The following is a 13,050-nucleotide window of genomic DNA, read 5'->3' on the forward strand; positions in this document are numbered from 1 at the left end:
GTTGGTGCGGCTGTAACGAAACCAAATTTCCCTCGGGATTAATAAAGTATATCTATCTATCTATATCTATATTGATAGGATGCAAAACTGGGCTGAGAAGAGGCAAATGGAGTTCAACCCAGATAAGTGTGAGCTGGTTCATTGTATTAGGTCAAAGATGATGGCAGAATATAGCATTAATGGTAAGACTTGGCAGTGCGGAGGATCAGAGTCAAGTCAAGGCACTGTATATTGTCATTTCCACCATAACTGCTGGTACCATACACAGTAAAAACGAGACAATGTTTTTCAGGACCATGGTGCTACATGAACAATACAAAAATTACACTGAACTACGTAAAAAAACACAAAATTACACGAGACTCCAGACCTACTGAGGACTGCATAAGGTGCACAAAACAGTGCAGGCATTACAATAAATAATAAACAAGACAGTAGGTTGGTGTCAGTCCAGGCTCTGAGTATTGAGGAGTCTGAATACTTGGGGGGGAAAAAACTGTTACATAGACTGGTCGTGAGGGCCTGAAAACTTCGGTGCCTTTTGCCAGGTGGCAGGAGGGAGAAGAGTTTGTATGAGGGGTGCATGGGGTCCTTCACAATGCTGTTTGCTTTACGGATGCAGTGTGTGGTGTAAGTGTCTCCAATGGTGGGAAGAGAGACCCCGATGATCTTCTCAGCTGACCTCAGTATCCACTGCAGGGTCTTGCGATCCGAGATGGTTTCCGAACCAGACAGTGATGTAGCTGCTCAGGATGCTCTCAATACGTCCTCTGTAGAATGTGGTGAGGACGGAGGGTGGGAGATGGACCTTCCTCAGCCTTCACAGAAAGTAAGGACACTGCTGGGCTTTCTTTGCTATGGAGCTGGTGTTAGGGACCAGGTGAGATTCTCCGCCAGGAGAATCTTGGGGTCCGAGTCCATAGGACACTCAAAGCTGCTGCGTAGGTTGACTCTGTGGTTAAGAAGGCATACGGTGCATTGGCCTTAATCAACCGTGGGATTGAATTTAAAAGGCGAAGGGTAATGTAGGACTCTGGTCAGACTGCACTTGAAGTACTATGCTCAATTCTGGTCGCTTCGTTACAGGAAGGATGTGGAAACCATAGAAAGGGTGCAGAGGGGATATACAAGGATGTTGCCGGGTCTGGGGAGCATGTCTTATGAGAATAGGTTGAGTGAACTCGGCTTTTTCTTCTTGGACCGACGGAGGATGAGAGGTGACCTGATAAGGTGTATAAGATGATGAGAGGCATTGATCGTGTGGATAGTCAGAGGCTTTTTCCCAGGGCTGAAATGGTGGCCACAAGAGGACACAGGATTAAGGTGCTGGAGATTAGGTACAGAGGAGATGTCAGGGGTAAGTTTTTTTACACAGAGAGTGGTGAGTGTGTGGAATGGGACAATAGGGTCTTCGAAGAGACTCCTGGACAGGTACATGGAGCTTAGAAAAACAGAGGGCTATGGGTAACCCTGGGTAATTTCTGAGGTAAGAACATGTTCGGCACAGCATTGTGGGCCGAAGGGCCTCTATACTGCTGCAGTTTTTCTATGTTTCTACTTTCTATTCACATTCCTCCGGGCTCACTGGACAGGAACACTGAAACACCAAGTGAGAATCAGCAGGAGGTGGCCATTCAGCCCCTCGAACCATCACCAAGATGGCGGCTGCTCTCCCATCTCAGCCACATGTTTCTGCCCGATCCTCATTTCCTCGATCCCTTCAGTCTCCACACATCTGCTGGCCTCTTTTTTTTATGTGAGGACGATACTGAGTCTTCACCGGCCTCTGTGGTGGGGATTTACAGACATTCACCACCCTCAGAATGGAGACATTTCCCCTCATCTCAGTCCCGTACAGTCCACCCCCATTTTCAGAGACTGGGATCCCTGGTTCAACCGGTAATGATGTTGTGCATTTCAATGTCTTCATCTCTCAGTCCTCGATTCTCTAAATGAAAGGGTTATCACATTTGATCTTTCTTCATATGATGACCCCACCACTCCAGGGATCAGTCTGGTGAATCTTCATTGCACTCTCTATAACAAATACTCTCTAACCTCTTTGTTAATCCTCTATGGAATTAATTTCCATCTCCTGCAGCCCCGTGTTGCCCCAACCACTCACCTCCCACCCCCGTCACTATTTCCACCTTCCCACCTCCCCCTCACCTGGATCCACCTCTCACTCCCCAGCTCTTGCCCCATCCCCACCCCTCACCTCTTTTCTCGGACTATTTCCCGTCCACTCTCAGTCCAGAGGGAGGGTCTCGGCCCGAAATGTTGACGGTCCATTTCCCTCCACAGATGCTGCCCGACCCACTGAGTTCCTCCGGCAGTTTGTTCTTTGGTCTGTGTGACCCGTGTTAGTGTGGGGAGCGGGATTTTACACCATATTCCCGGTACAGTCTCAACAAAACACAAATAATTGTCACTTTGCCCGGACCATCGGCCCCGCTTGCAGGGCAACAGTCTGCCGGTGTTTGCCCCCCAATGTGGTGAATCGCCACCACCGTGGGCTCAGACATTTCCACAGATGAGCCGCTCCTGTCCCCACCGGGACAAACATCCTGTCCGCCCCCTCTCTCACCGTCTTCATCCTCTCCCTCCCCGGGGAACCGGCATCAAACCGACGGGCCGAGCGGTCTCCTCCTACCTCTCAGCGACACATCAGACTCCGGCCGCAGGAGACGCTTCACAAACGCCCCAACTTCCCTCGGAGGGAAATGGAAATAAATCAGAAAGCGGACATTTACTTTGACGGTTGTCCCGCCGTGACGGAAAGTTCGGGAGACGGAGTCAGCGGGGGTAACGCCCTCTCGGCTGGCCTGCCTCCTCTATTGGTTGGAAGCAGTGATTGACATTGCTTCCTACCAATGGGAATACAGCAGCGCCTGACTCCTGTGCTGACAGCGGTGGGGAAGGGGATGGTCACGTGATCAGTAGCCCAGCCGTTAAACCGACCAAGCTCGAGCTCACCAGCGCGCGGGGCACAAAAGGCCCCGGATGATCGGTTGAGGTGAGAAGGGGTCTCCGGGTTGGGGGTCTCACCGGGCGGCGTTTTCAACACCGACTTCGGGTAGTTGCTGTGACTCCGGACTCCGTGACCCGCAATCCCGGGACAGTCCTGCTCTCTTCCCTCTCTCTCAGCCCCACCATCCGTACACGGGCCCCGGGGAGCTTCCGGCTGATGAGGGAATGGGAACCGATGGGTCTCTCAGACAGAGCTGAGCTCCAGCTGTCTAAATGCAAGGATCGGGAACTCGGAGAAAGGGAACAAAATCTTTTACATCAGCTGTTGTGAAAATCACCTTTGTTCTGCCTCCAGTCACAAACAAGAGAAAATCTGCAGATGCTGGAAATCCGAGCAACACACACAAATTGCTGGAGGAACTCAGCATTAGTACTCTTTTCCATAGATGCTGCCTGGCCTGCTGAGTTCCCCCAGCATTTTGTGTCTGTTGCTTGTTCTACCTCCTCCTGTTCTGGACTTTTCTACCCGTGAGAACATGTTTTGTCCCACTCTCTCTGGGTACATAATGAAATCAAACACCTTTGTCCAGGGCAACAAGTAGCTTTCACATCACAAATGTGCCAGACTCCAATGAGACAGACTACTGCCCTTCCCTTCATATTCATTGGCATTGCCATCACTGAGTTCACCACCGTCAGTCACCTGGGGGAGGGTTCAGGGGAAATATTTGTGTACAATACAGAAACTGGTGTTACCTGTGTGTATTGTGGTGATGCAAAAGTTGCTGGAGAATTTGAAAGTGGGAAGAAGTGGAGTGATATTTGGAAATCTGACTTTTAAGCGTCATTTAGCAAGCAAATGACACATGGACCGTGTGCAAAAGCTCTGGCAAGAAAATCCATCATTACCTGTTACAGGCCTGCAACTTAGGTTGTGTGAGAGTGCAGATGAACTTAAACAAACCCAGAGGAGATCAAAGTTCTTATAGACAGTGATTTGACAGCTGTTAAAATGAATACCTCTCTATATAAAATTCACTGTGCACATGTGGAAAAATTGCATAATACAAGCTTTATGTGTACACTGGTCATTACAAATTTGAGGGGAGATTGGTGGGAAGGTGGGGAGACCTCCAGTGTCCCTGATGCCATGACGTACAAGATGTGCATCCAGCTGCAGCTTGTAACCCTGCAGTTTAAGGAGTTGGAACTTGAAATGGATGAATTCCAGATCATCCAGGAGTTGGGGGTGCGTTGGGATAGATATGACATGAAGAGAGGTGAGTTACACCCAAGGTGCAGGATACAGGAAACTGGGTGAGAGTCAGGAAGGGGAATGAGGTTAAATAGCCATCACAGAGTACTCTTGTGTCCATCCCACACAACAACAGGTGGAACCACTTTAGAAACTGTTGAGATTACCTGGCAGAGAAAAATCAAAGGGGTGATAGGGGATTTGTTAGTGAAGGGAACAGAACAAGAGGGGACTAATATCCCAGTGGTAAGGCTCGCTAGTGCTAGTGTGGGGAGAGGGTGATGTGGTTAAAATAAGTTGTAGAGGGGAATGGGAGCCAGAATGACAGAACAGATAGTGGAGTGGGTGAATTGAATGGAATTGACTTTATTGCATACATCCTTCATATACATGAGGAGTAGAAATCTTTACATCTCCATCTAAATGTTAAAAGTGCAGTTCACAGTAATTCATAACAGATAGTTTATACATAGGACAGTCAATATAACATAGAAATGCAATTGTATCAGCATGAATTAATCAGTCTGATGGCCTGGTAGAAGATGATGTCCCGGAGCCTGTTGGTCCTTTTGCTGTGGTACCGTTTCCTGGATGGTAGCAGCAGAAACAGTTTGTGGTTGTGGTGAATTGGCTCCCCAATATCCTTTGGGCCCCTTTTACACACCTGTCTCTGTAAATGTCCTGAATAGTGGGAAGTTCACATCTACAGACACGCTGGGCTGTCCGCACCACTCTCTGCAGGTTCCTGCGATTGAGGGAAGTACAGTTCCCATACCAGGCAGTGATGCAGCCAGTCAGGATGCTCTCAATTGTAGAAAGACCTTTGGATTTTGGGCCCCATCCCCAACTTCTTCAACCGTCTGAGGTGAAAGAGGTGCTGTTGTGCTCTTTTTACAACACAGCCGGTATGTACAGACCATGTACATGAAAGATGGCAAATGGCGTTTAATGCTGGTAAGTGTGAGGTGCTACATTTTGGTAGGACTAATCAAAATAGGACATACATGGTAAATGGTAGGGCATTGAAGAATGCAGTAGAACAGAGGGATCTGGGAGTAATGGTGCATCATTCCCTGAAGGTGGAATCTCATGTCGATAGGGTGGTGAAGAAAGCTTTTGGTGTGCTGGCCTTTATAAATCAGAGTATTGAGTATAGGAGTTGGGATGTAATATTAAAATTGTACAAGGCATTGGTAAGGCCAAATTTGGAGTATTGTGTACAGTTCTGGTCACCGAATAATCGGAAAGATGTAAACAAAATAGAGAGAGTACAGAGGAGATTTACTAGAATGCTACCTGGGTTTCAGCACCTCAGTTACAGAGAAAGGTTGAACAAGTTGGGTCTTTATTTTTTGGGGCGTAGAAGGTTGAGGGGGGACTTGACAGAGGTATTTAAAATTATGAGGGGGATAGATAGAGTTGACGTGTATAGGCTTTTTCCATTGAGAGTGGGGCAGATTCAAACAAGAGGACATGAGTTGAGAGTCGGGGGCAGAAGTTTAGGGGTAACATGAGGGGAAGTTCTTTACTCAGAGAGTGGTAGCTGTGTGGAATGAGCTTCCAGTAGAATTGGTAGAGGCAGGCTCGATATTGTCATTTAAAGTAAAATTGGATAGCTGTATGGACAGGAAAGGAATGGAGGGTTATGGGCTGAGTGCAGGTCGGTGGGACTAGGGTAGAGTAAGCATTCAGCGTGGACAAGAAGGGCCGAGATGGCCTGTTTCCATGCTGTAATTGTTATATGGTTATATGTGAGATCCTCGGTGATGTTTATGCTGAGGAACTTAAAGCTGTTCACCTTCTTAACCCCAGATCCATTGATGTCAATAGGGGTTAGCCTGTCTCCATTCCTGCTGTAGTCCACAATCAGCTCCTTTGTTTTTGTGACAATGAGAGAGAGTTTGTTTTCTTGACACCAGTCAGATGTTGTTCAGACCTCAGATAGAGTCAGCAATCAAATGGTTGAGCATGGTGCGATGAATGTGCTGTGCTGTGTATATCACAATGCAAGAAGCATCACAGGAAAGCCAGATGACCTCAGGACAGGGAATTATGATATTGTAGCCATTATTAGGACTTGGTTGCACCCAACAGTCTGAGGGATTTAGAGGAACAAATTTGTAGAGAGATCACAGATCATGCCAAGAAACAAAGGTTGATTCAGTAACTGATTTTAACTTTCTATATATTGACTGGGACTCCCATACTGTTAAAGGACTAGATGGGGTAGAGTTTGTCAAATGTGCCCTTAATCAGTAATTAGAATTCCTGACGTAGAAGTGTACAATAAGCTGTTAGGAAATGATCCAGGGCTGGTGACAGAAATTAGTGATCATATGCCATGAGACTCAAAGTAAATATGGAAAAAGAGAGGTCTGGACCACGGGTTGATTCAAAATTGGAGAAAGGTCAATTTTGATGGTATGAGAAAGGATCTGACAAGTGTGGTTTGGGACAGGCTGCTTTCTGGCAAAAGAGTACTTGGTAAGTGGGAGGCCTTCAGAAGTGAAATTTTGAGGATGTGGAGTTTGTACATGCCTGCCAAAATAAAAGTTGAAAAGTTACAGGTGCAGGGAACCTTGCTTTTCAAGAGATATTGAGGCCCGGGATATTTTGTTCCTCTAAATGCCTCAGACTGTTGGGTGCTACCAAGACCCATTAATGACTACAATATCATGATTCCACACCCTGAGCTCATTTGACTTTTTTTTAGTTGTCTGCTGTTCGTTTCTGAAAGCTTCCCAATAGTTTTCGGGTAAGTTATTGGAACATTTGTGCAGGAACCGGATATATACTGTAAGTATTTGGTTAGGTGTGGACTGATAAAGGTTAGACAGCATGGCTTTGTGCACGGTAGGTCATGTCTAACCAATCTTATAGAGTCTCTCGAGGAAGTTATCAGGAAAGTGGATGAAGGCAAGGCAGTGGATGTTGTCTACATGGACTTTAGCAAGGCACTTGACAAAGTCTCATATGGGAGGTTGGTCAAGAAGGTTCAGTCACTCAGCATTCAAGATGAGATAGTAAATTGGATGAGACACTGGCTTTGGGAGAAGCCAGAGTGTGGTAGCACATGGTTGCCTCTCTGACTGGAGGCCTGTGACTAGTGGTGTGTCATAGGGATCAGTGCTGGATCTGTTGTTGTTTGTCATTTATATCAGTAATCTGGATGATAGTGTGGTTAACTGGATCAGCAAATTTGTGAATGACACCAAGATTGGTGGTGTAGTGGACAGCGAGGAAGACTATCATGACTTGCAGTGCGATCTGGACCAGCTGGGAAAATGGTTTGAGAAGCGGAAAATTGAATTTAATGCAGACAAGTGCGAGTTGTTGCACTTTGGTATGACCTACCAAGGCAGGTTTTTCACAGTGACTGGTCGGGCACAGTGGACTGTTGTAGAAGAAAGGGACCTGGGAATACAGGTCCTTAGTTCACTGAAAGTGGTATCACAGTAAGATAGAGACGGAAAGCAGGATTTCAGTCCATTGGCCTTCATGAACCAAAGTACTGACAACAATAGATGGACGTTATGTTGACTTGTATAAGACATTGGTGAGGCCTAATTTGGAGTATTGTGTACAGTTTTGGTCACCTACCTACATGAAAGTTGTAAAAGAGGTTGAAAGAGTTGTGAGAAAATTCACAAGGATGTTGCCAGGTCTGGAGGACTTGGGTTATAAGGAAAGATTGAACGGGTCAGGAATTTATTCCTTGGAATGTGGAATACTGAGGGGCGATTTGTTTGTGATAGAGGGGCATAGATAGGGTAAAAGCAAGCTGACTTTCTCCACTGGGATTGGGTGGGACTACAACAAGAGGCCATGGGTTAAGGGTGAAAGGTGAAACGTTAAGGGGAACATTAGGGGAAACTTCTTCACACAGATGGTCATCCGGGTGTGGAATGAGCAGCCAGCACAAGTGGTGCATGCGAGCTCAATTTCAACATTTAAGAGGTTTGCATAGGTACCTGGATGGTAGGGGTATGGGAGTGGGTGGTTTAAATAGTTCAGCACAAACCAGATGGCCCAAAGGGCCTGTTTCTGTGCTGTAATTTTCTGTGACTGTGACAAGAACCTGAAATAATACAAAAATTCACTCTAAGTCCTTTTAACAGCTGTGTGGACCAACCATTCATCTCAGCAGGAATTTTTTATATGGCGTTAAAACTGTGGCACTTTAAGTTAATAATACATAAAAGAAAATCCTCGCTACACATCAAGAAAGACAATTTGCGTGAGACTGTTTCAGTTACTGTGGGGCCAGGCACCCATGCTGCTCAGCAGGAACAGGGGATAATAACAATGGAGAGAGTCAAACTGAGCCAAGTCACAGATTGGAGATGGCAGAAATGCCCCATTCTTATAGAGACAGGAAGAGCATCAGGGAATTGATGGTCATTCCAGATACCAGCACTGTGCCCAGTCAGAAGATGATTTCTTGGACCTCACTGTAACGGTGTGATACCAGATCAAACCTTGGCAACTCAAGTAATCTCATCTGAAATGTTGTCCTACACCCACTGATGGATTTTGATGATCTTTTTACAGGTTAAAAATAAGAAGGAATTTGTCTCCAGGAATCGCAAACACGGCACACCAGTTTTGCTGTCTCTGTCTAGATATTTAAGAAGTGGAGCAAGGGATTCAATCGACCATCCTTCCTGGTCAGACTGTTGGGAGGGATTCACTCGGTCATCTGACTGACTGGCACACCCGTCATTTTACACAGTGGGAATGGATTCAGTCGGTTATCTCAACTGAAGGTCCACCAGCAAGTTCACACTGGACAAGGCCATTCATCTGTTCTGTGTGTGAGAAGAGACTCAGTCGGTCTTCCCACCTGTGGACACACCAGTCAGTTCACACTGGGCAGAGGCTGGTCATCTGCTGAAATTCTGGGAAAGGATTCACTTAGTTATCTGACCTTATGGCTCACCAGTGAGTTCACACCAGGGAGAAGCCGTTCACCTGCTCAGACTCTGGGAAGGGATTCACTTGGTCATCTAACCTAATGGCTCACCAGCGAGTTCACACTGGGGAGAAGCCGTTCACCTGCTCAGACTGTGGGAAGAGATTCACTGAGTCATCCACCCTACAGAGACACCAGCGAGTTCACACTGGGGAGAAGCCGTTCACCTGCTCAGACTGTGGGAAGAGATTCACTGAGTCATCCCACCTACGGGTACATCAGCGTGTTCACACTGGGGAGAAGCCTTTCACCTGCTCAGAATGTGGGAAGAGATTCACTCAGTTATCCCACCTACAGAGTCATCAGCGAGTTCACACCGGGGAGAAGTCGTTCACCTGCTCAGTCTGTGGGAAGGGATTCACTCACTCATCCAGCCTACAGAGACATCAGCAAGTTCACACTGGGGAGAAGCCGTTCACCTGCTTAGAATGTGGGAAGGGATTCACTCAGTTATCCCACCTACAGAGACATCAGCGTGTTCACACTGGGGAGAAGCCGTTCACCTGCTCAGTCTGTGGGAAAAGATTCACTGAGTCATCCCAACTAAGGAGACATCAACGAGTTCACACTGGGAAGAAGCCATTCACCTGCTCAGTCTGTGGGAAGAGATTCACTCAGCTATCCCACCTAAAGAGTCATCAGCGAGTTCACACTGGGGAGAAGCCGTTCACATGCTTAGAATGTGAGAAGCGATTCACTCACTCATCCACCCTACAGAGACATCAGCAAGTTCACACTGGGGAGAAGCCATTCACCTGCTCAGTCTGTGGGAAGAGATTCACTCAGTTGTCCCAACTACAGAGTCATCAGCGAGTTTACACTGGGGAGAAGCCGTTCACCTGCTTAGAATGTGGGAAAGGATTCACTCAGTCATTCAAACTATTGGCACACCAGTCAGTTCACAGTGGGGAGTGGCCATTCACCTGCTCAGAATGTGGGAAAGGATTCACTCAGTCGTCCAAACTAATGGCACACCAATCAGTTCACACTGAAGAGAGACCACTCACCTGCTCAGACTGTGGGAAGGGATTCACTCGGTCATCCCAACTACTGGCACACCAGTCAGTTCACACCGGGGAGAGGCCATTCACATGCTCAGTCTGTGAGAAGAGATTTACTCAGTCATCCTACCTACAGATTCATCAGCGAGTTCATACTGGGGAGAAACCTTTCACCTGCTCAGAATGTGGGAAGAGATTCACTCAGTTATCCCACCTACAGAGTCATCAGCAAGTTCACACTAGGGAGAAGCCGTTCACCTGCTCAGAATGTGGGAAAGGATTCACCCGGTCATCCGAACTACTGACACACCAGTCAGTTCACAATGGGGAGTTACTGTTGTTATGAATCACAAGGTTTCGTTTGCTGTGGAGCGAGAGAGAGAGATTAAGAAAGTGAATCAGTCTGACTTTCAGCTTGTTTACATCACTCACAGCTTGTTTAGTTTTAACTGAGGACACAGACACTCAGATTCAGATGGAGACAAAGGCGGGAAAATGGAAGGATCGAAACCAGGGAACGAGTGGCCAAAGGTCATTGTTTCAAACTTTCCTATGCCGACAAGGGTGGGTTAATTATCAACTCAGCATACATCGAACGTGTGGTTGTCACCTTGTTTGATCAATAGGAGTGGATCGGATTTGGGGTATCCTGTGGAGACCACTTATGTGTTAACCCTTGCCTGGGTGTGGTGTGGAAATTCACTTGAAGACAATACCCCTTGTGACAAGTCACTTTCGGTGATAATTCATATGTGGATGTGAAACGACAACGGATAAATTCTACAGCTACTGTTCTCTTGTTTTACCACTGTGGAACCTGTGGAATTTGACATAATTGCCTTCTCTCAACATTTACCCTGGACTACAAATATCTCTCTGTCTCATCACCTATTCTGTGGATGAACTGAACTTTCATAATTCACCATCTCAAGACTAAGCCTTGTTTCCCCTGAGCTCAATAGTTTGGGAGTTATATTTACACACACATATACACATAGCACGGTTAACTTTTGCTTATCTTGCTTAAGTTATGATATTATAAGTAGATACTATTAAAGATAGTGGATTTAACATCAAAACCAGACTCCAGTTGTAGTTTGTTGCTGCTGGTTTATTTCTAAAGTGTTATGGTTCATAATAAAATTGTGGCCTGCGCCTGGGATATGAACAGATTTGGGGGTGTATTGATTAATTATCGATTTCATTGGAGAAATCCCTTTTGATTTATTTGTGTGTGGAAAATCAGCAGCAATGGATGTTGATAGATGTCTGGAAGCGCCAACCTCTGAGGCACTAAAGGACACCAGAAGGACTGAGTTGTTGAGTATTGCTAAAAGGCTAAAACTTGCTAAGGTGAAATTGACAATGAGAAGGGCACAGATGCAGAAGATCATAACTGAGCATTATGTATCTAAGGGTGTGTTTAAAGTGCAGGAGTTGGAGGTGTTTCCTGAAAGTAACCGAGTCAGCTTGAGCTCCAGTACAAGTTAGGAAAATTAAAGATGGAGGCTGTGGAAAGGCAGAGGCAGTTTGAGGCTGGAGAGGCAGGAAAACAGAGAGGAGAGGCAGAAGAACAGAGAGGAAGCAGAAAGACAGTGGTTGTTCAAGTTGGAAAAGATAGAAAGATTGTAGCAAAGCTGTCTCACGTTAGACTCTGGTGATAAGTTTGAGGCCAGTTGAGAAGTTCAATTGGTACCTCCATTTGAAAAGGCAGAGGTTGATAAATACTTACAGCAATTTGAGACGGTTGCTCAGAGTTTAAAGTGGCCAAAAGAGGGTTGGCCTATTCTCTTACAAAGTGTAATTAAGGGGAAGGCTCAGCAAGCCTATTCTGCTTTGACAGTTGATGAAGCAACTGATTATGACACAGTGAAACAGGCTGTGCTCAAAGCTTACGAGTTGGTCCCAGAAGCGTACAGGCAAAAGTTTAGAAATTTGAGGAAATCTCTGAACCAAACTTATATGGAATTTGCTGATGAGAAGTTTGTGTGTTTTGACCGCTGGTGCCCATATAAAAATGTAAATGATGATTTTAACAGCTTGAAAGAGTTGGTTTTAATTGAAGAATTCAAAATGTGCGTTCCTGATGACATAAAGATGTATTTAGATGAAAAGGATGCTGCCACTTTGCAGGAGTCTGCTAGATTAGCAGATGTGTTTGCTTTAACTCATAAGGTTAAGTTTACCCAGAATAAGACCTTCCAAAAGAGTAGCAGGGATAACCAGGGTAAACCAGAAATTAAAGCTGGGACTAGTGACAAGAGTAAGGATGAAGGGAAGCAGTTGAAGGAGAAATATTCTGGTCTTACTTGTTACTATTGTAAAAAAAGCTGGTCATATGATGGCTAATTGTTCTGTCCTGAAGAAGGAAAAGGAGACAGTCCCAAATGCCTGTGATCAGTATGTTGAAGCACCTATAAACTCAAAGGGTTCTGAACATTCTGTTGAGGCTCAGTTAAGGACTGAGAGGTCTGACTGAGTTAAGAAAGGATTTGATCATTTTATGTCAGATGGGTTTGTATTAGTAATGGAAGGGTCAACACCGGTACCAGTGAAAATTCTTCGAGATACTGGGGCTTTTCAGTCACTTCCATGAGACAGCGTTCTAAAGTTTGGTGATGAGATGAACAGTGATGAGGTAAATCTTATTAAAGGCATTGGAGGCAGCATTGTTTCTGTGCCATTGCACAAGGTAACTTTACAGTCAGGGTTGGTTTTGGGACCTGTTAAGATCGGATTATGCTCCAGTTTACCAGTGGAAGATGTTACTTTGCTGTCAGGGAATGACCTGGTAGATGGTAATGTTGTTCCTGCAGTGCAGTTGCCAGCTAAGCCAACCACTAACGACCCAC

The 13,050-nt window shown here is 45.9% G+C and overlaps 2 protein-coding genes across 2 annotated transcripts in view; both read left to right on the forward strand.

Moving 5' to 3' along the window:
• The window catches only part of LOC140207827 (uncharacterized), a 49,835-nt gene that overhangs the window by 16,451 nt on the left and 20,334 nt on the right, over window positions 1–13,050 (forward strand). The window lies entirely within an intron of this gene.
• Window positions 4,156–11,314, forward strand: LOC140208464 (uncharacterized). Its single transcript, XM_072277144.1, has 2 exons — window positions 4,156–4,250; window positions 8,777–11,314. Exon 2 carries the CDS (start codon window positions 9,240–9,242, stop codon window positions 10,542–10,544), a length of 1,305 nt encoding a protein of 434 aa, XP_072133245.1. The 5' UTR covers window positions 4,156–4,250; window positions 8,777–9,239; the 3' UTR covers window positions 10,545–11,314.

This window comes from Mobula birostris, chromosome 13, assembly GCF_030028105.1.
Source record: "Mobula birostris isolate sMobBir1 chromosome 13, sMobBir1.hap1, whole genome shotgun sequence".
NCBI classification, from domain to species: Eukaryota; Metazoa; Chordata; class Chondrichthyes; order Myliobatiformes; family Myliobatidae; genus Mobula; species Mobula birostris.